This window comes from Pinus tabuliformis, chromosome 7 (assembly GCF_031772625.1).
Source record: "Pinus tabuliformis cultivar Carrire ecotype Pingquan chromosome 7, CPIR1, whole genome shotgun sequence".
NCBI lineage: Eukaryota > Viridiplantae > Streptophyta > Pinopsida > Pinales > Pinaceae > Pinus > Pinus tabuliformis.
Window position 1 is genome coordinate 1941118525 of NC_142293.1, and position 26679 is coordinate 1941145203.

The 26679-nt window shown below is 38.1% G+C and overlaps 1 protein-coding gene across 1 annotated transcript in view; it reads right to left on the reverse strand.

The window, feature by feature from the left end:
• The window catches only part of LOC149256245 (protein CTR9 homolog), a 194752-nt gene extending 168232 nt beyond the window's left edge, over positions 1 to 26520 (reverse strand). The window contains exons 1-2 of the mRNA XM_089460704.1: positions 26333 to 26520; positions 1694 to 1760 (exon numbers count right to left, since the gene is read on the reverse strand). Coding sequence (XP_089316830.1) covers positions 1694 to 1760; positions 26333 to 26473 — 208 coding nt within the window. The 5' untranslated portion in view covers positions 26474 to 26520. The remainder of the gene's footprint in view (positions 1 to 1693; positions 1761 to 26332) is intronic.
• Between the last annotated feature and the right edge of the window lie 159 nt (positions 26521 to 26679).

Below are 26679 nucleotides of genomic sequence, written 5' to 3' on the forward strand. Positions count from 1 at the left end.
TATTACTGTGTATGATCATAACAGAGGTCTGTACAATTTCTGAGTATTGTATGAATAATGTATTGCTGATTTGAAGTGTTCCCATAAGCATATATTCAATAAAATACATGAAAATGCACCTACAGCCTGTAGGTTTTAACCCTGTACAGAAATTACCTGCATACGAATTCTTAAACAAAGAAAATAAACAATGCGAGAGCATAACCCATAAAACACATATGCACAAAGATTTTCCCTGGATCCCAAAACCGGGACTACCAGCTTGATTTTTCATTATGTTCCTTTCAATGTTACAATACATATTTATACATGCCGAAGCATCCAATACCATGGACCGAAAACCATCGCGTCCAATACCATGGACCGAAAACCATCGCGTCCAAAAAACATGTGCGAAAATCATGCACAAAACCATAGGTGGGTCCGCCCAACCTAACATATGGTCCAAAACCAAAATTTCCCGGGGCGCTGCCCCAGACCCCATAAAGTGGAGTTACGGGTGCCCTTCAAACCCCCTATTAACTACGTGGAAAGAATATAACACAACCCAACACAGCCACATGGACACAAAGTTCAAACTGTTTGACAAAACCCCAAAGTGACCAACTCAAAGAAACAAAGAAATTTTAAGGGAAACTTTGAGATATTCCAAGGGGGGTATCTTACAAGGGATTCAACTAAAGAGTGAGCTAGAGAAGTAGTGATTCTGCTACTATCTGATAATATAGTTTTTGTGAGACGCTTGTGTGTATACCATATTACCAAGATGTGTAGTTCCTTTTTTTCATAGATAAAACCAAAGAATGTGATAGCTACTGCAAATTAATAGTAAGCTGTCCTGAATCTCCAGATTATCATTTATGGAAGTCTAAATACTAGTTTTCAACTGGTTCAATCTTATATCATGATAGACAGTGTCTATACTGAGTTTTCATACAGTGCTTCGTTTATGCAGATCTGTTGTTTTAATAGGTGTTCCCAATCTTCAATTGTTAACCGTAGGAATTAAATCTTTGAATGCAGATTAGATTATAATGAGTTGAAAAATTCAACACTAGTTAATTTCTAAAAGCTCTTCTTCAATACATACATAGGACAGACTTCTGACACTCAGAGGTGTTTCAGAGACAGAAAACGTGCCAGACCAACTGGAAAAAATATTACAGGTTATATATCATAAAAGGGAATTTTAATAGCAACCCCTAGGAGGGAACACCTACATACATATTTCGGTGGAGAATAATCTGAAAATGCAAACTATCTATAAACCAGATATTTGCCTGAACTAAAAACTTGGGGTTGTAGATTTGTTTGACAGAAAATACACGAAACAAAAATAATTCTACTTAAATTGAAACATAATACTTTGAAACGAATCATTTAAAAGTATTTTCAATCTGTATAAGTAATCAATTTGTGTCAAATGTAACAGAATTCTCACAAATGGATAACTTCCCAGAAGAACCAGTCACACAAAACTTAACTGTCACTTCACAGACCAGAAATTGAACATTTATTTTAATTCAGGTTCTCTTTTGAACCAAAGCACAGAAGGTTCCTTGATAGGCATTTAAAAAATAATCAAGTAGCTTCCCATTTCATATGTCAATGTAGCAATGCTTTTCAGGTAATTCTATGTTAGTTTTGATACAAAGCAAGTTTGTAAACATAAAGTTCAAGCAGAATAAGGTACCTCGACTAGATCCTTCCTCGAGAATTTGTAGGAACTCATCTATTTTTCCTTGCTTAAAATATTCCCTCTGCAAAACCAATCATGACATTAAGAAGCCTACTCTAAATAATTCTATTTGTAGCATATAAGAGAAAACAAATGCAATTATAACAGAAGGTTTGGCTATCAGAGACTAGTGTGTCAGGAATATGACCCTATAGATTTATGTAACAATAGTGTAATGTGGCCAGAGCATGCACAATGCATACCCACACCAGGGGTACACATACTCACACTAGGTCCAGACCTGGGTGCATCTGTGGTGCCCCCAGGTGTGGGACAACACACCTAGTCTGAGGGCCACACATGCAGAATCCCTCAACCAGATTAGGGTTGTTCCACCTTGACAGGATTTTGGGTGTGTTACTTATCATGAGGGCATTAGCCATTACAGTGTGCATCATGCCAGCTGTTGTGGGGATCATTGACCACTGTAATAGGGATCTGCATGTGCCAGGGGTGTCATGGGCCCAGCAATTCGACAAGAAGTCAGAGACCATCCCCCAAAAATAAAAGTTCAATTGAATTAAATTCTTTATCATATGATTCACATTTTAGTTTTAAATTTTATAATTCTAAGTAGTGACACATCTGCCAGAGCTTTGGTACAGTGGTTGAGACCAGGTGCCACCATGCAAAAGATCTAGGTTCAAACCTCAGCAGGCTTAAAGCCCTATTCGAGATGAATTGCCTTGAGTTTGACAGGGATCTCCACATTTGTATAGGCCGTGTCGAAGTGAACAAAGGCTCTTATCTCCTTGTAACTAACAAAAGCATTTCTCCCAATCAAGAAAAATGCTGCAACAACACCCATGCACATTGGCTACATAGCAAGAAATTGATAGGTGATCGTCAGAAGACAGCAAATGGTCAAGATTTGAAAATAATTTTTTCTGCATATTTAAAACATTCTCTCCAAAAAATAGTTGGAATGGAAAAGATACAAGTACTACCTCCAAAAGGAATCTTCTTCTGGTGTTGCTTTTAGAATCTGATTGTACTTTTACTCTTTATGAAAAGATGCATTCTCCCATTCACCTTGTTACAAACCTAACTAATGTGAGGTCTTACAAATGAAGAATACTGATTCAAGCAACTATGTGGAAGATTTTGTAACAGTTAGGGGCAAGGGTGAAACAAATTGCTTCTTTGTAACAATTAAAAAAGGATGAAAAACAGTGTCATAAAACGGGACAGGCAAATGCACGAGGTGAGCAATGTTAATAACTGAAACTAATTTGAAATGTGAGAAATGATAATGTATACACGTCTTTCCCATTTATTCAGTTTCATTATTTTTCTTTTTCAATAGTGATGGAGAACAACGACACATTCTTGATGACAATAACAATGTAAAAAAGGAAATCAGAGTTGGCATATAGCAAACAGAAAAAATGGGGTGACAGGTACTGGAGGCAGGGGGAGCGGGTTGTCTTAAACCCCAAGGGAATTGTGAACTTAATTATGCTCAAGGGTTAGGCATATACACACAAAAAAACAAGCTGAAGCACTGGCCCTCTATCAAGGTTTGTTTATCCTTTAAGCAAAGGGGATCAAAATCTTATTGCAATCGGGGCTCCACTATCACAGCTTGCAAATGCAAAATCTCTCAGCTTCACAAAGCTCCAATCTATCCTGACTGATCCTTAGAATACAAGGTATGATGAACACTTTCGATTCTATTGACATTTTTTAGGTGCTCCAATCCCATAATAGACAGGTAGACTCTGGCAAAGATCATAACCTCATTCAATTGTAGCATGTTGCCTCAAATTTGGGTGGTCCCCTCTGTGGTTTACCACCTTAGAAATAATTCTCTAACTTTGGAAGAGGCATGCAGTAAAAGCTGATGGAGAATTGGCATTGGGCTCTAACGCCAATGCAATGGGAATTAATTCAGGCCTCTCCCATCATGCCCCTTTCTCATTACTCTAAGCAAGGCAGTGGGACAACTCTTAAGTTTGGAGGGACATTAGCATTCAGTACAGGTGGGATAATTCCAATAATTTCTCGTGGTCTCTTTTGGAGTCTTCTCTGGTATGGTTTCCGCTTGCTTCGTCTCTCCGTTTGGATATGACGTCATGCTTTGGGTGTTGCGGCCCCTTCCAGGTGTATCATCGGCTCAAAGGCAAACTTCTACTTCAGAATATTTTTGTTTGGCTTGTGTTTGATACTTCTGACCAGATATCTCATCTATGCTTACTATGAAATGTCACAGGCATTCCAGCATGTGCATACCACGTGAAATCTCTGACCTCAAAGGGTACAGGGATGAACTGTTTGTCAAATTGCAGACCTTCAGGCTGCATTTGACATCCTTAACAATGGGATAATCACTTGATTAAAAAGTGGATAACCAAGGTAAGCAGATAGAATAGCTGGTAGCAGATCACAACATGCTTTATCAGTTGATTCTTGGGCACAAACCCGAACCGGTCCAATTACCTCCCATTTTCGACAGGAGTGGCCAGAGATCTATCCAGAGTTTCTTTCTTTCGACCTTAGACGTTAGGACTATTCCTCGCTCCTACATCCCCTGTGAGGATCATATGACAAGACCCACCGCTGGTTCCAGGGGAGTTCGACAGCAAGCCAGTGCCCAGTTTGCCTCCCTCAACATCGATCATTGGACTAAGGAGCCCTTGACATCTTTTTAGCCCCATCGCCAGATCTTCCTATCCCACTAGCTCTTTTTTTGGCAGGCTATTGATTATCTTGTTCTGTCCCATGCTCTTTTATATGCATGTCACAGCAGCACTACCACTTATTAATTCTTTCTTTATGTATTTTCAGCATTTTCTAAGAGCTGCACTTGCACTCCCACATTGTATTCAAACTGATTATAATCTCTGTCAGTATTTTGACCTGCTTTTGTGGTCATTTGTTAAACATTAACAAAATTATCTTATCTTATCTCACTCCCTGGCATCCTACACAAGGGTGTCTATAGGTCTGTCAGAGTAGCAGTTAAAGATGAAACAGTTAAGTAAATTCTATGAGACATGGCATATGAAAAATGCAGGTTTGGACCTCAATCTTCAGACAGACATAAAGCAGGAAGCCCTCAGTGGGCATATCTTCTTCTAAAAGCCCAGGTTCTTTAATCTATGGAAGGTTGTTTTGTTGTCATGACAGTATATTAGGATCTATAGTAGTAGGCTCTTCAGTTATATGTTACTGTGAAAAATTCTCAGCACATATGTAGCTTTTTTAAATTTTTGGGGTTCTGAAACGCCAGTTTCAGGCTCATTTTTATATGTATTAACTCACTGAACAGCAGCGGCAGCATTGTTTTATTAGAGTCAATGTATGTTTCAACTTTCAAGTACAAAAACAGTGAAAGAAAACAGAAATGAAGCAGCAGGTAAAAACAACATATAGTGAGACAACAGATAGGAACCAAAAAAAAATCACATCTGTATGGTAAAGAGATTCACGAAAGTTGAGAATAAATTTTCGCTCCCTGCCCAAGAAGCATGTGCACGGCCAAGGAGAGAAAGGGGGTTTTTTGAGGGAAATGGGAGGGGCCAAAAAGAATAAAAGGCCTCTCCCCTCCCTCGTAACCATCATTTTCATGTGTGAGAGAGAGACTGAGAGGATTTCATGTCTGAGAGAGAGATTGAGAGGGTTTGAGCTTGAGGAGCTTGTCGGAGATTGAAGGGAGATTGCTGGAGCTTGCGAGCTTGGGAGATTGAAGGGAGATAGAAGGAAAATTGTGGGAGAACCAAAAAGGTAGGGTCTAATCCCATTTTTTTTTTAACGTAACATTCGTTTTTTATATGTTAAATGAATCTAGAATTTAGATGTTCTTCTTCTCTTCTCCTACTCTTTCACATTCCTCCCTCACTTTATTGCAGCCAATAATCTCAAGCTTCAATAAACATGATGGGTATATGGCTTAGCCTTATCTTGTTGGTTCCATTTTTTGCTATGATAAATGGTGTTGGTGAGTAGAAGAAGTGATGAAGATGATGAAGAAGTGGGTAGTGTTAGTGGATACCCTGGAGAAAAGGAGCACCAAGAAGAAGAGGAGGATATTGGGAGTGATTATGATGGAAAGAAAACCAGGGTAGACCAAACACTCTTGTATAAATATGTTACAGGGCTCGAAGGAGGCAAAGGGGGTGGAACCACTAAATTTGTATGCCCCCATTGGAAATCTACTTAAACATGTTCATATACCCGTGCCAGAAAGCATCTGTGGGAAAATGGCATGGGATGGAAATAAATACGAAGGCATCAAAACTTGTGCAAATGTGTCAATAGTGCACAACAAAGAGCCAAACATATAAGAGAAGAGGAGGAAGCACAATACCCAATCAAAAAGATCAAAGGGTGAACATGACACCACTAGCACACATAGGGCACCTGCAAGAACTCCATCGGCATCCACCAATGGTAGTGGATTTGCAGCCACAGGCACAAACATCCCATTAAGGCATAGAAAAATATCAGAACTTCTTGACCAAGGATGTAGGATGACGTGGACGCGAAAAAATTCATGTTTCTCTTTGCATGTGGCATACCATTCAATGTTCTTCGCTCACCTTATTGGCATGAAATGGTTGCCACCATCAATGATGCTCTAAAGGATACAAGAGCCCTAGGTATGACAGAGCTAGAATCGTGGGACTTGATTGGGAAAAAGCCAAAATAAACAATGTTTTCAGTAAATTCACAAATGCTTGGATTGAATATGGGGAATCCATTGTATCTGATGGTTGGACAAATGTGAAAGGCAAGCCATAGATAAGTGTTCTTGGTGTGTCTACTACTAGTGCAGTCTCCGTTTCATCTCATGACTTCTCAAATAAGTTCAAGATCGGCATCAACATTAAAAAACCATTAATTCAAGCAATTGAAAGTATTGGGCCATACAATGTCATCCAAGTCATTGTTGATAATGCTTCTAATTGTAAGGCAACATTGAGGATATTTTGGTCCGAGTGTTTGGTTCACACAATGAACCTTTTGATGCATGGCATTATTAAGATAAAGGAACCTCAATACAAATGGATTGGTTCATTGTACAAGAAAGGCAACAAAATGATAAGATTTATTACCAATCACAACAATACCCATGGCTCTGGGGACCTTTGGCAAAACTGGCAATTAAAGTGCTTTCACAGATGGTTAATACTTCTTCTGCAATGAGGTGTTGAAACAACTATAGCTTCATTCACAATGTCAAAAGAAGTTGCCTCAATGAAAACCTGACAGAAATCTTGGTTTATGTACATTATAACTTGAGGTTGTTGACACATTATTGTGAGCGGGCTCAATTTGATAGAGCAAATATCACTTGGAACAACAACCCGGAGGAGGGCAATTTGGAGAATGGGGCCTTACATTTAGAACAACTGGAAGCAAAACTTTTGAACGATGAGGATGAAGCAATAGCAATAGCATCAACAACCATGCCACCCACATCATCCACTAACAGTGCTCAATTTGGACCATCTTTGCCACCACCTCCATCTATAGCCTCAAGTGAATTCATGTGCCTTCTGGTTCTGGATATGGTCGTCCAACTATGCATGAGGAGACTCCCATTGCTCATAGACCACAAGAAAAGAATTTAGAAATTTCTTGTGGCAAGAAGAAATTTTGGTAGATAATAGATTTACTTGTCTTTTCTAGTTTCTAGTACTTTTTATAACTATTGACTCTTTCATATTTATTATGGTATTTTTTGTAACCAATATATGACAATTTAAGTTTGAAGTTTGAAGTTGGCAATTATAACTCATTGGTAATCAATTATGAACATGATGTTGCGGGAAAGTTGAAACGTTTCATTTCATGTTTGACATTCTTTGTTATAGTTCGATAATGGTTACAAGTACAACTTTGATGACAAATGTTATATATTGAATTTTGAAACCTTGAAACTTTAAGATTGATGACAATCAAGATGTTGTAACTTGTGGACCTATGGTTGATGAAGATTATAACTACTAGTTCATTGATGCTATATGGTCTAATCCATGTTCTAATGCTTTTTATAACTAAGTCATCATTCTACATGCTTTTGTTGACATATATGCATCAAAATATATATTATGTAAAAACCACTCCCAAAATTGCTCCTGACCCAAAAGCTTAAAAATTGTCGCTCCCCGCTCCCACTTTCAAACAACACAGGGTTGTGCCCACTGTTGGTTTGTCAACTGAGTTATGATAGGAAAAAGAATGTATGCATGACATAGTATGATATTGTTAAATGGCATGACTAATGCTCTATCTTTATCATGATTAATGCTCAAAGACATGATTCATGCTATGTCTTTGATCATGTGTATATGTCTTTAACCAATCCAATTGGTTAGCTCAATTAATTAATACAAATTGTTTCAATGTAGAGTTCACCATGAGGACTCCAGTTTTAGTTCCACAGAACCCTACAAGGTTACCAGCTACTATTGTCATTGATGGTTGTGTTGGAAAATCAAGGTTCTTGTATATTATGTTTGACTTTCCTTACTTGATAATTACTTATGATGTTAGTTGGCCTTTTATTACTTTTTATTTCTTGTTCATCAAGCAATTACCAAAACAATGAAAATCACAAAGAGACAAAGTACACAAGATATAGGCTCCAAGTTAGGGCAAAACCCCTCCAAGGGGAAAACCCAGAAAGAATACTTCTCTTCTTATAGAATCAGTTCAAAATGAGACTTCCAAGACCCAAGACCAAAGCCAAAGTTCCTCCAAGCACCAAGCCAACCCAAAAATAAGATCTCTTCCAAACGAATCCAATTCTTCCAAAGACTGCGAAGATCAAACTTAGTCAAAGTAGCTTCAATTCAAAATCTTAGCCCTGCAACTTAGGTCTACAATTTCAACCCCTACAACTCACACAAAAACCCTAGACAGCTTCGCACGTGTGGGAAAAAAAGAGTGTTTTCCCAAGAGATCTTCCTTCCTTCGTCTTCTTCCTCTTCTTGTCTTTCTCGCTCTTCTTCCTTCTTTGCTATTGCAGATCGAACTTGATTGAGTGAGTGTGCCAAATGAGTCAAATAGGCCTCTTTAGGCCAACTTTTCTTTGCTAGGGCCGACTTGGAGGGAAAATTAGCTTTCTTGACTTAAAAACAATTATTTTCTTTTATTACAATAAGTCCAAATGGGACTATAACACATGACAAAAATTCTTCTTTGACCTAGAAAGTCCTAGAAGCATGAAGAACATGCTTTGACCTAGACTTGAGCATGAAACCCACGCTTTGTCAAATAAAAAATTATTTTTCTATTTTTATATACAAAATATACAATGTCGTGATTTACAAAGATCATTATGAAGACCGAATCTAGATACATTCTCCAACACTCCCTCTTAACTAGGGAGGTATTCATAATCCCATCATATGGTACAAGGAATCTCAAATTGGAGTATTCTCATAAGAAGAGTCTGATTGATAAGCCATTTATTAATCATCAATAGCATAACCAGCATTGTCAACAAGGCCTTTACTTGACAAGCTCAACTTTTATGAGAGCATCAAGCTGGGAGTACGTGAGATACCACACTACCTCTATAGGCACATACCCCATCTGGATGTTCACTAGGTATGTCCCTTTAGGACTATTCTTATCTTGGATTCCCAATCCTCAAAAGAGATCAGTCCTCTTTGAGTACTCTTATCTTGGATGCCCTACTTCATCCTCAAAGAGTATCGGTCTACAAGTCCACTTCTATCTTGGATTTTCTAATCTTCAAGAGGTTTCAATGTTAAATGCTTATCCAATCCTCCAAACCCCATTCTTTCTTCATGGCCTTCACTAAGACTTATAGTTGTTAGTCCTGGTCTACTGCATGACACATGAAGAAAAGAATATATCGTCCTTCATCAAGCCCTCTCAATCAAGGAAGAGATATCTGCCAAACCATGCTTGCTTCTTAAGTACTCAAGCTTCTTGTTTGGTAACCCTTTGTTAGAATATCAACTACTTGTTCATCTGCAGGTATATAATGTAGCTCCACGACCCCATCTCGTGCCAAGTTTCTGATGTAGTGGCGCTTATTATTTATATGGTTTGTCCTAGCATGAAACACAAGGTCCTCTATCAATCTTTCACAACTTTCATTGTCACAATATATACATGTAGTGCTTAGTGGTCCTTCAAATAAATCTAATAGCAACTTTCTGAGACAAAGAGATTCTCTGCAAACTTCACTTACAGCTACATACTCAACTTCAACACTACTCAAAGCAACAATATCCTGCTTCTTTCTCATCCATGAGATCATGGAAGATCCCAAACTAAAGCATCCACCTGTAGTGCTTCTTCCATTTGTCTCACTGCCACCCCAATCAAAATTTGTATATCCCACAAGCTAAATTTCATTACCAACATATTGAAGGCAGTGATGCATGGTCCCACATACATCCACCTGTAGTGCTTCTTCCATCTGTCTCACTGCCACCCCAATCAGAATCTGTATATCCCACGAGCTAAATTTCATTACCAACATATTGAAGACAGTGATGCATGGTCCCACGTACATCCACCTGTAGTGCTTCTTCCATTTGTCTCACTGCTACCCAAATCAAAATCCGTATATCCCATGAGCTAAATTTCATTACCAACATATTGAAGGCAGTGATGTATGGTCCCACGTAGATATTTTAGGATGTTTTTGGCTACTATCCAATGGTCATGCTTTGGCTCCATCTGAAACTGACTGAGGACATTCACTGCAAAACAAATGTCAAGTCAAGTATTTACAAGATACATTAACGAGCCAATCAATTGTCTGTAGTAGGTAGGATCCATAGGACTAGAATCTAAACTCCTCAACTTCTTTAGATTAGTGATCATAGGAGTTGTCATTGGCTTGTTATCCATCATGCCAAATTTTTGTGGAATCTTGATCACATACTTTCCTTGACCAAGATATATTTCAGTTGGTTTCTGTCAAACTTCTAGTCCCCAATAGTAATGCATGATCCCAATATCTTTCATGTCAAATTCAGTTGGTAACTGCTTCTTTCATTCTTGAATTCGATGTTCCACACATGTAACAAGTAGATCATCCACATATAAAAGTATGATGATTGGTTCATCCTTGACCACTTTGATGTAGAGGTTAGGATCTACAAAACTCTTGACAAATCCAAGTCTCAATAGGTATGCATCCATCCTAGCATACCATGCTCTAGGTGCTTTCTTTAAGCCATATAGAGCCTTCTTCAATCTACAAACATGTGTCTCCCTCTGATTGACTTCAAATCCTTGAGGTTGTTCGATGTAAACCTCTTCATCAATGGTCCCATTCAGAAAAGTTGTTTTAACATCCATTTGATGAATGTTCCATCCCATAGTAGCAACCAAAGAGACAAGTGATCTAATTGTTGTATATCTAGTTGTAGGAGCAAAGGTTTCTTCATAATCAATACCTTCTTTCTGTGAGAAGCCTCTAGCTACAAATCTTGATTTGTACTTATCAATGCTCCCATCCACAACATGCTTTATCTTATATATCCATTTTGAAGTGACTAAAGATTTGTCACTTTGTCTAGGAATTCTTCATAATTGACTGGTATTCTTTCTGGATTGCATTCCTCCACTCTTGATGTTTAGTTGCATCTTCATAGGAGGATGGTTCAACTTCAATGAGCTTAGTTATATAGGTTGCATAACCAAAATTGAAAAACACATGCATGAATTCTATTGGGTCATAGGTGGAAGACTAATAGAAGAAGAGGATATCATCGTCATGTTGTTTGCCTTGTCCTTGGAAGGTAGTGTTAGGGACTAGTACCTAGATTTATCTTAAGGAAGCCTAAAGAACTGGACCAGTTCCAAGAAGCATTCAAAAAGAGATGGGCCATTGTTAAGGAAGGTATGCAACTCTTGGCTATGTTCCAAGGAGCTAAGAAAACTAAAAATGAGAGTTTTAAGGAGTTCACACAACAATTTGATCAGTTGCTTAAAGAAGTTCTTCATCTATATAAACCCATGGATCAAACAATCCTTGACCAATATGTAGAGGCTTTCCCTAGTCATATGTCCTATGCATTGAAGAAAAAAAACCCTCAAACCCTAGATCAAGCTAAAACCTTTGATGTTACTATTGAGCATAATCTAAGCACCTCTAAGATTGATATGCTCTCATACCCTAGGGCTAAGGTTGAAGGCAAGTCAAATCCAAGTACCCAAGTTGAACCCACCTTGCAGGCTTTCGCTCAAAATTTTGATAAAGTTACAAGTGAGTCAATGTAAAGGCAAATGGCTATGATGAACAAGTTATCAATCTTAATGAAGGAGAGAGAATCTCGTTAAAACTATCTCCTAAAACCCAATTCAACAATGATAGGGCTCCAAATAAAAATCCCTATAGTGGCAAGAATCCTTCGCGGCAGAATGCACCTAACACCCTTGCCTCAATAAATGTTGTTGGCCAAGAGGGATCTCCCTGGGGTCAAACCCGCAATGAATTCCATAGTCAAGAGGAGTGTCCCTACAATCAAGACTCAAGTTGAAGAAGAGTATAGCCCAAAGCACTTAAATTTAATCAATGATCCTGCTCCTTTCACTACTTAATTATATTTTGTCCCTTTCCCAACCACAATGTGAAGAGTCCATTGAAGAACCCAATGAAGAGTGTGATGAGCCTATTCAAGGGGTTGCATTATACTAGAAAGAACAATGAACCAAATCACCCTCAAGCAAGTAATGGTCATAACATCATTCCTCAAAACTGTGCCAGACCCCCTTTATCCCCTAAGACTACCCCAAAGCCTAAAACATCTAATCTCACCAATAGAATATCTTTAGATGTTGACTTAGGAAGTGTCTTGTAAAAAGTAAATGTGCCTATGCCACTCCTAGAACCCCAAAGAGATCAAGTCAAAAGAATTCTAAACCTTGACAAGGGGTCTGAGGACCCTCCTGTTATATTACAAAACACATATAATGATCGAAGAAGTGGAGGGCATGCACCATTCTTATTGTCCTTATCAATAACCACATATTACATGATTGTATGCTTGACTCAAGTGCGTCAACAAATGTTATGCCTTTGAGAATCATAAATGTAATGTCCCTTTTTCTAGATGATGGTAAAAGGGACCAACTCAGTAGCCTAGCCATTCTGATGGGCTACAAATTAAAATAGATTGTGGAGGAATCAATTAAAAAGGTGACTTAGGAAAAAGAATAATAAAAAGTCACTTTATTAAAAGGACCCATGGTATTTAGATAGCTATCTCAATTAAAGGAAAGGAAGAGTGTGTTTAGGGGATATGATTAGATATTTGTTGAATTTTTTTTCTTGGGCTCTTGGAGATTTAAGCGAGGGTTTGTAACCCTGAGTGTAGATCTTCTTCGGGGGTAAAACTATCCTCCTTAGGGATCAAAACTAGTTTCGATGTTGCAAGATACACCCTAGCTAGTCATATGGAGGAATCGCTCATATTCCTAATTGTGTTAATTTGTGAAGTTTATTGCAAGTGTAAGGAGGAACCAGCGAGGTTTCTCATCTCATCTAAATTGGACAATTTCTCATCAGAAATGTGCAGGTGCAGAAGACAATATCTAAAGATCAAATTAAGGAGGCCAAACTGTTGGGCCACATCGCCTATAGGTAGCAAATCATTTAGGGCCAAATTATCCGAGTGATCCTAGTAATAATGAAAGTCAAATCCAAATCCCTCGTGTAATGATTCCTTAAGTAGGCCACGAGTTCCCCTGGAGGTTCAACTAGAGATTGATCATTGCTAGTGAAAATGGGATCCTTCTGTATAGACAAGACCAAGTTAATTAACACCATGGTAATGTAATGGGGTGTTCTCCCTTGTGACATCGAATCTCTGGGTCGAGTTGAGAGGTCATCCCCTATTCAGGCTAGGCCAAACTAAATGCTATATGGCAGCAAAAAACACATAGTGAGACAAATAGCATAAAATTTGTGTGCAAGATGAACCCGTTACCAAGCATAGCACTGGAGTTGGAAGCCAAACTAAATATGGACAAAGAGTTGAATTACTTATTTGCCAGGGCCAAGAATGTATTCAGGTGAAGGGTCGAGTTTGAGGTGTGTATTTTTTAAGGCCAAGCTGAGCCAAAACTAGGAGTCTTGTTGCACTATGGTCGTTGGAAGTTCCCTTGATGAACAAAAGTTGAACACTAGAGGCTAAAGTCATATGGCACTAACCTAGGATGATTCAGGGTGTAGACAAGACAAATTTGCAGAGATTATAATTGTTGTGCAAGCATACAGAGGTTGTTATTTCCAATAGCATTTGAATTGAGTGAGAGCAACTTGTACTTCATAAGGGATGTCAAACACACATGGTGGAATAAATATTGATCTGAAACACAGTGGCTCCGAAATAAAGGGTGAGTAGAGCTCGAACAAAGATAGTTGAATTGGGGACAAAAAACACAACAAGGAGCCATAGTTCTTGGTGATTGATGGACTAGGTTGTCCTCCCAAGTACTTATATGTAATTCCTAAGCTTGCCTAAACAAAGAGGCTGATATTTTTTTGTCTTGCGTTCTTTTTACTAAGTATCACTTGCAAATTATTGTATTAAGTGCCATTGTTTTATTTCTTTAGTTTCTCTGCACAAGAGAGTTTGGACTTTGGAGGAAAGTTGATACCCTAATTGTTTGACAAAATCCCTTAATCAAAATTTATAAAAGGTTCAACAAAATTAGGGAACATTACAATGAACCAATTAGAGATGCAAATTACTAGGCCATACATGAGTGTGGTTTTGATTCAAAGTCTCCCCCTGCATGGTATGATGAAAAATGTCGATGTCTCCTTGGCTACTAAGAAAGATATTTCTATGTTAATGGAAATCATAGTCATTGATGTTCTAGTTGCATGAGGCATGTTATTGTTGAGAAAGTGGTCAGCTTCTATGGGTGGGCAGTTACAAGTGAGTTTATCATATGCTACAATGTCCATCATTGATGGGAAACCATTTATTTTATATAGAGAACCACACATGCGACATTGATCCTTTCCCATTTCTAAAACATTTTGGTAAGACCCAGCATGGCACACCTCCCTTGAACCTACAAGTGGAGTGGAAACACTTTGAATCGAAAATCCTTGAAAGACCTAAACCAATTAAGGAAGTGAAAGGAAATGTTTGCCAAATCAAAACAATGCCTTGTCCAAAATAAACAACAGACATACCAAAACAAGAAAAAGAAACAATGGGTTCAAAAACAAGGAAAACATTTCCAAGTTGGGGATATGGTACTTGTCAATGATAACCCTTATCATTTTAAGGTCCATAACAAAGTAGGGGTGAGTTACTTTTACATAGCCAACCTTGATGGTGAACCGTTTTGCTCTCCTGAAGAAGGCAAGAGCCTCACCTTGTTTAGTGGAATGTGAGGCATTCAATAGTTGCATTGCATTCGTGTGTTTTGCATTATTGTGTGTGCATCCTACTTTTGTCATTATTCATGTTGGCGTATTTGCATAATTGTTAGATGCATTATTTTCCAATGTTTTATTTTGATTTTATCTTATCCATGCACATTTGTTATCAACAAATTACTTTGAGTGTACAGGAAATAGGTCTACAAAGACCCAAGGATTGGAGTTCTCATGCACTCCCTGTTCAACCACGTGGATCATGCGCTCTACGATGAGCACATGTCCTCAAGTTGGAGCCAGATGTTACCCACCAAAAAGTGAATAACTTATAGAAGAAACTTCCCTCCTCCTTAAACAATCAAGCAACCAACAACGCTATTGATTAGCACATGACATGATACTACAGATCCTCCACATATTACTCCAATCAAATTTCTTTCTCCCATCTAACATACCTTCTTGAAGGAAGGTGGGTCGTCCATCAACAGGTACTTTAACCATTTTGTAATCATGTGCTTTTACTTAAAGATTTGGGGCATACTAATATGAATTAAAGGTTTATCGAATGATTGACCAATTCTTGTTCCCTCACTTTCATGGTATGTTAGTCTTTGACCCTAGTTTAGTGGGACCTCCTCTAAGGCCATTGGGTTATAGGAAGGACACTATCGGGGAGGCTCTTATTAAAGTAGCATGCCCATGATATTCCATACTTACCACTTGCCATCATTCCCTTTATTCCATATACATTCTTTAAGCTTGTGGCCATTAGTCATGGGGATTGGCACCTTCTCATCCTGAGTTGGGTCAAAAAAATTCACCCTAGAGGTTGATGCAGCTAAAAGAAAGACAAAAGCCAAAAAAAGTCATAATGAAAGAAAGAGATAAAATGCAAAAAATGACTGAGACAAAAATTAGCGTGTGGGAAAAGGCATAGCATGAGCTCTACCCCCCTCATTAGCCATCAATCAACGCCTAGAGCACTTGATGCTTCATCAGTCCATCTATAAAAAAGAACCCTTGTATTGTCCCAACCCTAATCAGCAATAAACTACCTCATCATTAAAGGGTAATAAATGTTAAATCTCTCAAATGCAAGCTTGGGCTCTTGAGCTATGCACTCAAATCAAAGCATTATCATAAAGAAGTAAAAGGCACACCAAAAGTGTTGAAGAAGTAGGTTGAGGAAAGGGGTAACTCATGCCTCCACAATTGCTCCTTCCTTACATCTATACACCTATGATGTTGGACCACGATTAGTTGGTAACTTGGCTACAACACCTTGCCCTTAAGTCATGACCACTCCATTGCCACCATCTTCACATGCACCTATGAATTGATGGGTTAACCTAGAACCTAACACTTCCCCTTGGGGACTAGAACCACCTTATAGGGTTATCCATTTAGCCATTCCTAACATAAGAGTGGGAACAATCACTGAGACTTGGTCTAGTATGATATTTGAAGGTAATCTTTGTGTGAAGTCTTGGTTATGCCCCAAGTCACATGACACAAGGACAAAAGCCACAAAGGGCACGAAAGTACGAGTATTTGACACGTGACAAGTGACTCCCAAAAACATGACACAAAGGACATGTTATATATTATATTTTATATTTTATACAAAATAGTGAATTACACAAAAGTTGAAATATATAAAACATTTACATGATGATGATACAAATTCAATCATACCACTAATGCATATAACCAAAATAGCATTGAGTGCAATCCATTTTTGAAACAAAAATACATCAACAAGGTGGCCCTAAATGGCCTGTAGAGTCCATTAAAAATCATGCTACAACAAATAACTAATACTACATATCATCAAAATCATTGTTGATATTGGGAAACTCATCATCGATCCCTCTGAGCATTAAAATAATATAGAAAAAGCTTAACATGTCAAACCGAGATTTTGTTTGAGTGATAGGTCTATTTTTACTAGGGCCATGACAAAGGAGTTCAACAATCAATACCACCAACATCGAGGTACATACAGGGCTTGGTCCTCTTAATTAAATGCTAGTTCCATACTCTCATGTATGACAAACTCCAATGGAAACGTTGCAATCCCCCTAATCTTGAAAATTGTTAAGTCTATTGGATTTTGAGTGGGATCTAAAATTCTACTTTCCCCATATGAAACCTGATGAAGTCGAAACCACTTTCAAACATCCCAAGTCAATTAATGGTAATGTTAAAAATTTACTTTAAGAATTTAACATTACCATTAATTGCATAGCATTAGTTAAGCCTGAACAAATCCACTTCCCAACACTTGGAATCCCTTCTAACATTGCTTAATCACCCTTAGTTGCACTCCAAAACCTTTGAGAGCTCCAAACTTGTGACTGAATTGCGTGAGAATGAGGAAATAAATCAATTTTAAAATGTTTTTTCACTAGACATCTTTCCAAATTTCAAGACACCAATAGGACTCTTATTTGACACCAATCAAACTAATGTCCTATGAACAAGACATGACTCAAACTCGTGTCAGACATGTGTCACCCACATGTCGTGTCCAACACGTGAAATACATGACACGAGGGGGGGAGGCCATGCCATGTTACTAAAGTTATAACATTAAGTATGGTCCACTATGATGCATCTATGGTTTTATCTTAAGGAGGTTTTGTCAAGTGGTTCTCATCACAGCAGTAGAGCCTTCTTGAGGTGATCACCCCACCTCCTTAGCAAAACAACAGAAGTCATCTTATTCATTGCAAGAGAAAGATTAGCTTTGATGATGCAGCATTGCCTACCCAAAGCAAAGCATTAAGCTATTTGATGACTTCACGTGATGCTTGACACCCTAAGGGGCCCCTACATGTTGAAACATTAAACCCATGAAGCTTGTTGTTGGAGATATTAATGATGTGCCTAATGGATCCACGATGTCCCCAAGCTTGCCTTGACACTATTTGGCAGGCATCGCTTGTTCTAGAGCCTAGATGATGACAGTTAACATTGAGATGACAAACGAAGGCTTGTACATCACCTGTGAGCCCCAATGCTTGTTTTAGAGCCTAGATGATGATGGTCATCCCTAAAATGACAAGGGAGGGCTTGTCCATCACTTTGGAGCCCCAACGCCTAAGTTATTTAGTGCCACGTCATCCCTTTTCCTCCTTTGACGGTGACATAGGGCACATTGGACATACCATGTTGGCATGTTGTGACTTTGGATACCATGCACAGGATCCTTGAGATGCCTCTTGGAGTATAGAAAATTGATTAGCCCTCATCTCACCTTTTGGTGGGGCTTATTGAGCTCATTCAAAGGTTGGCATCATGCTTTAGGAGCATTTTCTTCAACAAGTATGGGCTTTTATGGCACTTGTGATATGTTTTTGAGCTATGAGGTTGGCTTGTAACCTCTTTCTTGTGGAACACTTAAACTTGCCAATAGGGATTCTTTAGTGAATTATTATAAAAAATAGTGGGAGAAGACTCATAAATAAATAATCCCCTTCATTAGTCTTTTCAACATCACACACTTGTAATTTGGCCTCCCAAAAGATCATGCAACTTGATTCTTTTTCACTACATTGGGCATAATGTGATCTTTATGGATGTGACTTGCTATTGGAAGTGACTTTTGCTTGGAGACATTATTTTGGGATTGAAGGAAGTGCTCTTGTGGAAGTTTATTATCATTTTATTGTCTATCAATGATATTCTGCATGCTTTCATGTTTAAAGTAGGGTTTCACTTGTTCCATGATCAATGTTGAAATTTTGCTTCATAATTGCATGTAAAATTGTTTTTTCCAAAGCCTATAAGGAAACTCTATATGCACAGACCTTATACTTAATTTCTTCCCTCACAATAATAATTAAGGTTTTAGAAGTGGATGCCCTAGAGCATCCCCTTTTACTCCATTATCCTTCCTTAGTATCATGTGCCATAAAGACTCCATTGGCCCTTGTAGGATAAGGCACTAGTCCAAAAGTTTGTTGATCACCTTTAAACTCAATAAAATTCTTATTGCCTCTCTCCTACACAACTAAGGTAGCCGCTAAGGTTTAGGAATTGATTTGTGCTTAAACTTGTTTTATTGCATGAAAGTAGCCTATAGTTGGAGGTCAATCTCTATAAATCATACACAAGCAACATCTAGCATAGTGGGTTGCCTTACATGCCCTAGAAGGGCTGACATCAACCTCTCTTTCTGTTGCTTATGCATATCAAACAGCCCTAAAGTCATTTACCATAGTTCAATCGTAGTCTCTATTTGAAGTCCTTGCTCCTTTCTTCTTGATGATCATTTGGAGGACATTTCTTAGGTTGTTATGTGCCATTGCATGCCCTACTATTCAAATTCATTCAAACCTTAACTTGCGGCCCTCTTATTGGTCTAGATTTAGAGTGCTTTGAACCCTAGCATTAAGTAGCTTGGTCATCTTTGGCCTTTACCAAGCCCTCTATCCATCCTTGGACCTTCAAAAAAAATCACCTTGAGCCATAGTATTAGAATAGATTATAAGTGATTTAGGGAAGCCTCCCTTGCAGTTGAAATCCCACGACGGAGCAATAGGAAGGTTGTTGAGGTGACAATGGCACCCCTTCCTAATTGTTGCCATAAGGTTTGGCCCCTCGCCCAAAGAGACCTTGCAACAGTCTTGCTAGATTTAGTGGCAACACACCCCTGAAGAAGCAAGTCAACAAGAGTTGATCCCTCCACAAATGGATCATTATACGGTGTTACCCTACATCAAGGGTTTGATATTGAGTAAAGTATTGAGCATTTCTAATATATTGTTTGTGATTCAATTTTAAGGGTTATGTTGGACATGGACTAACCGCCTCTTGTGGATCCTTATATCTAGCAATGTGATCGTTGATTAACACTTGCGGGTTTTGGTCTAACAGCGATAGTGATTCCCAACAAGTGGTATCAGAGCATACGTCACAAGTTCGATACACACTCGACTTGCATTGGGGGGAGATTGTTGGACATTGGATAAACCAATGCTCCCCGTGTGTTTCGCGACATGAACTAACTGCCTCTCGTGGATCCTTATATCTGGCAATGTGATTGTTGATTAACACCTGTAGGTTTAGGTCTAACGGTAATCATGATTCCCAACAAGTTAAGTATCATAACAAGTGGTATCATAGCACTTTCTTGGGCCAATGAGAAGCACTTTCTTTTGCAAATTTTCTTGGGCCAAGTTTTTTCTTGCCCTATTAACCAAATCTACCATTTGATTAGAGTGGCCATTCCATTTTCAGATTCAGGTTATAATAATGATTCTAAGAAGTACTGCAAAAGTTACTCCCATTTAAAGTTGGGACCTCAAACCCATCACAAGAATTTTTGCAACACAATTATGTCTTTGTTCATGAACCAAATTGCAAAATGACCAACACCATTAGACATGGAGTGGTTGTGCCATTTCCAAATTGGGGGATAATAGCAAATTTGATAAGTATCCCAAAAGTTACACCCATTTCAAGTTGGGGCCTCAAAACTCTCACAAGAAATTATTGCAACACAATTAACTCTTTGTTTATGAACTAAATTGTAGCAAAAGTAATGCCAATAGAAGCAAAATGGCAATGCCATTTTTGGGTTAGGGTCAATATTAAGGAAGTTATGGCCATTTTAAAATAGCAACCTCAAAACCCACAAAGGAGCTTCTTTGAATTTTGTTTTAAAACCCCAACTCTCCTACTTACACTGGAACACTACACATAACATGATATAGTAGGCCCTATTATTGATGCATATCCAAGCTTCTATGATCCTTATGTGGCAAAATCCTATCCTATATAATTTTCTTGAATTTGCTATGGAGTATGAAGAACATCAGATTTAGTGGATACTTGTAGTTGAAGAAATTTATAAGACAAATACACATTATGTAAACCTTGTAGTAGTCCTACACAACTACTACATGAAGATAACCAAGTAGAAAAACTACAAGAAGCATGATAAGCAATCCAAAGGCTAGAACTTTGGAGACATATTGACGAGGAATATACAAGAGACATATTTGACTGGTGTCATTTAGAGGAGGCTTACAAGACATGGTATGTTGGTAGTGTTCCAATAAAGCCACACTATTACGATTATATAAAAGATATTTTTGCCATGGATGATTCTATTCTTTTGGATTCGCATGATTATGGAAGACATCAAGAGCACAACACTCACCCATTCATCAAACATAGGTGTCATCAATTGGGAGTCAACATGACCAACTAGAAATGATACCAAAGTTTATGGCTAGCCTCTTGGACTACTTCAACATGTATGCTAGCACCCACACATGGAACCCTAACTTAGGGGCAAGCTTCATGGAACACCAATACATGGGACCCTAGTTTACAATTGTACATCATCAATGCAACCATATAGGACAACACCTCTTAAAGGGGATGAAATAGTGGGATCCTCCCTATAGGCCCATTAGAGTTCAAAATAAGATAACTATGATGTTCTTTAATGTAAATTGAAGTAGGTTCACAATGTTAATATTAAATAAGGCCCATTAGGTAATGAACATTGAACAAATGTAATGTAGTTTTATTGATGAAGGCCCACTAGATAGTTAGCATTTGGTAATGATTAGGGTTTGCTAGCTAGCTATAAATAAGGATGGAGCGCTCCCTATAAATTATACATGGGAATATTATTGTATTGGCGCTTAGCACATTGGGAGGTTGCCCCTTCGAAGAGAAAAGTGACCAAGAATTGATCCTTCCATAAAAGGATCACTGTATGGAATTACCCTAACTCGAGCGTTTTGATAATGAGTGAAGTATTTAGCATTACTAATATATTGTTTATAAATCATGTTTAAGGGTTAAGGATCATAACATTGTACATGCCATCTTAACTCAATTATGTTTCTGCATTCAACACACCAAAAACCAATTTAAGTATCTAGTGAATTCCTAATTCATGATCTATATAGTGAGATACAAGCTTAGGAATGTGAAATGATTTAGTTATTTCAACCACCCAAAAAATTTTAAGATTAATTTAATTTAACTTTACTCAAAATTGCTATCAAGTCCATCCCTTTTGGTTGAACGCCCTAGGTGTTGATACACCATAGTCTCACATCTTCTTACTTCTATTGGTATTATGGACCATCTTCCTCCATTCAGATATTCCCTACTCCCTATGTGTACTCAGCCGCCTCTTACCAACTACGCAAGTAATGGATAAAAACATCCAAGAGGATATCTATAGAAAATATGTATGGGTCAAATAAATCCTCAAGATGGGTTACATTTGAAGATAGCTTTCTATGTTGAGCACTTCATGGTGATAAGGAATGGACTCATTGTTCAGCCCCATTACACGCTTTGCCATTAGATGCACGCCCTTCAAATCCCCTTGGGATAGTTCACAATTGGCTCTCATGGACTACATATTAAGACTGACCACCAAATTGGCAGATCAAACAAGATCTACCAATGGTGCCTTCTCCGAGAGATTGAGACTGGCCTTTCGTTGCCCCATTTACTATGAGATCCATGGAAGACTTCATTGCATGTTCAAGGCAATCCAAACCCTCTCCAATTTCTTTTGATACTCAAACTAGAGATTCTAGCCATTTACTTGTAGGAGGTCCTCAGACTTCATGCCCACATCCTATAGGATCATCCTTGACCAAATCCTGTTTAGCATATTACGTCCTTCATTCTGACTCCCATCGACTAGGGGACCAAGAGACAAACTAACAACAATATTGCCCCAAATTCCAGATCAATGCAAACCCAAGGGACCATCCCCCCCTCACAAAGACCTCAAAGACATCAACAAACAAAACCTTTTACCAGCAAGCAACCAACGTCACCTAGACACCAATGATGAGTTACTTCTTGGATTTCAGAGATCTGTGGTTTGAGCTTATTGAATTTTTGACCGGAGAATCCACAGTAGTAGAATTTGTAGTAGAATTTTTACACCAACGTTTCGAATCCCAAATGGGATCCATCATCAGGGTAAGAGAAAGATGATAAAAGAAGAGCCAGATGGAAGAAATAAGAAATGAAGATCTGAAGCTCTTCTTTTTATCCTTACTCTCACGCTTTCGAGTGCAAGGATTTCACTCCAAGTATCCCCTCCGTACAGGGATAAGATATTGGATTTCAGAGATCTGTGGTTTGAGCTTATTGAATTTTTGACCGGAGAATCCACAGTAGTAGAATTTTTTGAACGGAGAGTTACTTCTTCCTGATCTCCCCTAGCTCTCCCTAGTAGCAACATCCTATGTTGAGTTTTCTATCATTCGGCCACCAACAATTAGAGTCAAGAGATTTTCACATTTTAGAACATAGACAAGATGTTTCTACTTTATTTCTTGTTCTTTATATAGGAGACCCTTTAGTACTCTGTTTGTGTCAACATCATTGTACTCAATAGTCCCATGACCTACTTTTGTGGTCATATGTCAAACATTAATATAGTTATCTTATCTCCTTGTTTTAGCATACTTCTTTATAGATATTTGACATAAATTTGATTCCATGTGACAGAGGTGCCATCCATAAAATAGAACCAACATTTCATTTTGAAAGGATTGTTATCAAGGGATAGAGCTCAAAATGCTCCATGTAGCTGTTAGCCACTATATGGGAAAAGGGAGATCCCATAGCAATGTCTTCCTCTATTCATATAATTTACCTTTATCAATGATGCAAATCTTGATAAGAATTAAGGCCTCAAACTCAACAAGTTTGAAAATGATGTTTAGAGTGTCGAGGACAGGGATTTTGGTAAACAATGAAACTACATTAAAACTCACCAATTGATCCTAACCATCAAGGTGAAGGTCATGGATTTGCAAACAAAGTCAAAAAAATATTTTATAAGCGAGGGAGTTTTTTCTTTTATTTAATTTTGAACTTGACCAAGTCAACCCTATTTTTTTTTTCTAATTTTAATTTTAGTTTGACCGTCTCCCCTATTCCATATTTTAATAACTTTATTTTGAAATTACAATGGCTAGCTCATACTCTTGAACCTATATATGGCTCACTCTTCTCTATCTTTCAAAGCTAATTTCAGATCCCCTGATGATGGGTGGCGTGTCCACTAGAAATGTTGGGAGAATTTCAAAACTCCCGAGTTTTAACATGATTTATATTCCAAAAGACTCACTACTACTATGATGAACTAGGAAAATCCTCATTCTCAAATATATTTCAAAAATTGTATTAGAACTATGTGAATATGGGCAAAGGCTTCAGGATAGGATCGACTACAGTTGTGATAGGCAGGCATAGTTTGAAGAAAAAGTGGGTATCTTAGCAGGCAAAGTTTGAAGAAAAAGTGGGTATCTTACTAGAGATATCAGTGTTTGTATACAATAAAATTTATAACGATAAGCAAGAATACAAAGCCTTCAAATAGGGATTTGCAATAGTTTGGAATATCTGGTTATGTTTGTGCAAAGCGACAGGCCCCAATAGTCTGAGAAAAAGAGCCAGCTGCGACAAGCACTAATCCTGATGCATCAACAAATGGAAGCTCTCCACAACCATAAGTTTGACAACATGGTTTTATTCTCTGATTGTGGTAACATTCAAATTTAGGTCTATCTTGTCCAGTATCTGAAAATTGTAGAAAAAAGGTTTTTTTGTATAAGCCTTGATTTTGGTTGTGTATTCTGCAAAGACAATCTAGGATGAACCGGTAACTCTCAATAATGAGGGTTTTAATATATAAATAATTTTTTCCTTTTACCAATCAAGAAATAAAAATGTCAATGGGGTTTAGCCTGAACAGTTGTCAAAAAGGAACTTTATCGTCCCCACCCATGTTCAATTCCTGCAAGCAATATGTTGAGCACTTATTCAGCACATTGTTGACAAAGCCTTGAGCTTCTGAAGGATCCAGTTTACCTTGGGCACCATCCTCAGAATGACAGGAACCCTCAGAATGACAGGAACTGCTGAGAAGGTTTTCCCGGAAGTGTTTTGCAGAGATAAATTTTAAAAACCAACCCATAAAAACCACATTTGGCTTTTTTTAATTGAAATTTGACCACTTGCATTAAAATAAACAGATCAAGAAAATTTTGCTACAACGTGATGGTGATTTAATGAAATAATTTACATCAAACACGATGCAAGACTTCTTGAAAATCTCTTTGATTAAGTTTAAGGCATATTATTCATTCCTCAAAATAACTTGGCCTGTCAGATCTTAAGATGAAAATTTACAAAATGGTCTGATCTCAGCTTGTTTCTAGTGGCAAGTTGGAGAGCTTGGCACAATAATAACCCAGCAGGTAGGCTCTTTCTGCTAATGACTGTCCCTTTCCACATTGTGGGTATGCAAATGCAACAGCACTAGTTTTGTGCCAATGTGGAGAAGCCATTAACGGTGGTCCCCATGCTAATGCTGTCATTGTAGATGAGGACTAGTGAAAGTCCTTGGTAATTTTGGTACCTCTCAGGCATGGCTTCATAGCCAAAGGTCTTCTGGTTGTAAAGCAGATATTGGATAAAGTTTTGTTCTCTGTCCAGCAAAAGGGGTTTACACAACACCCCAAGAAAAAAAGAAATTAACAGGTAACGATCTTGCAAGTGCAAAATATTTAGAGTGAATGTAAAAAGCCCCAGCCATGGTAATATGAAGCCATATTTCTCTTCAGGGAAAACATCAAAAAAATATAAGGCTTTGCCATGCTGCGTGGTGTTCGTTTCCAATCTCATTGAATTAAATTGGCGCAGGGAAAATTTTATCTCTCATTAGTGGGGAGAGTTCGTTCAGATTTATGTGATGTTACATTTAACTTTTAGGCAATTTAAGGTGAAAGGATAGCAACGGACTGCTAAAACTAGCACATACCTATCTAAATCCGAGTCTGATATGCCCCTCGAGGTTTCAATATTTAATAAATACGAGCAATGCATCATTGTGCGCGTACGGAGAGTTCATCCCACCCTCGCGTGCGCTGTAGAATGATTCTGTGTAATAATGTAATACTAATGATATGATGACTTCTGCGAGAGTTTCGTAGTGAGAACGGACGTGGGTACATGCAACCCTTGGAAAATCGTTTCATGGGCGATCCCAACTCCCAGTACATGCCCTAGTCAATTAAAAGAAAATAACTAAAGAACTGCTCAAAAACTAGGGGACCCATTATCCTGTAAAGATATCATGCCATTGCAAACCAAGATACTGCATAGCCTAAATTCCACACAGAACAAGGGAGATGATAATTCTGCATGAAAATGAAAAGCAGTAAAAGAGATAAAGAATAAGAGATGGTACATACCGCTATAATTAGCCATATATTAAGGGGCGCTTGCTCTGCTTTGAGGATGTCGAGAATATCGGTAGCATCTCTGGGGAGTTGATCGAGTGCCACCCTGACCTCTTCCTCCGAATTTTGTACAGGTATGTACACGCACCCCATGTCTCCTCTTCCGCAACTTTCTGTTTTAAGCACAATGATCTCTTATGTTGCTCTATTTCATTTTATACCCGCATTCACTGTTCTTTTATACCATTTCCTTATGAGTTTTTTCAAATATCGTTTCTTCAAAGAATTTAGTTCTTGGGTTAATCTTGACCTTGCTTTTAACAAAAGGTTGTGTGTTTTTCCCTTCGAGGTTATTTTCT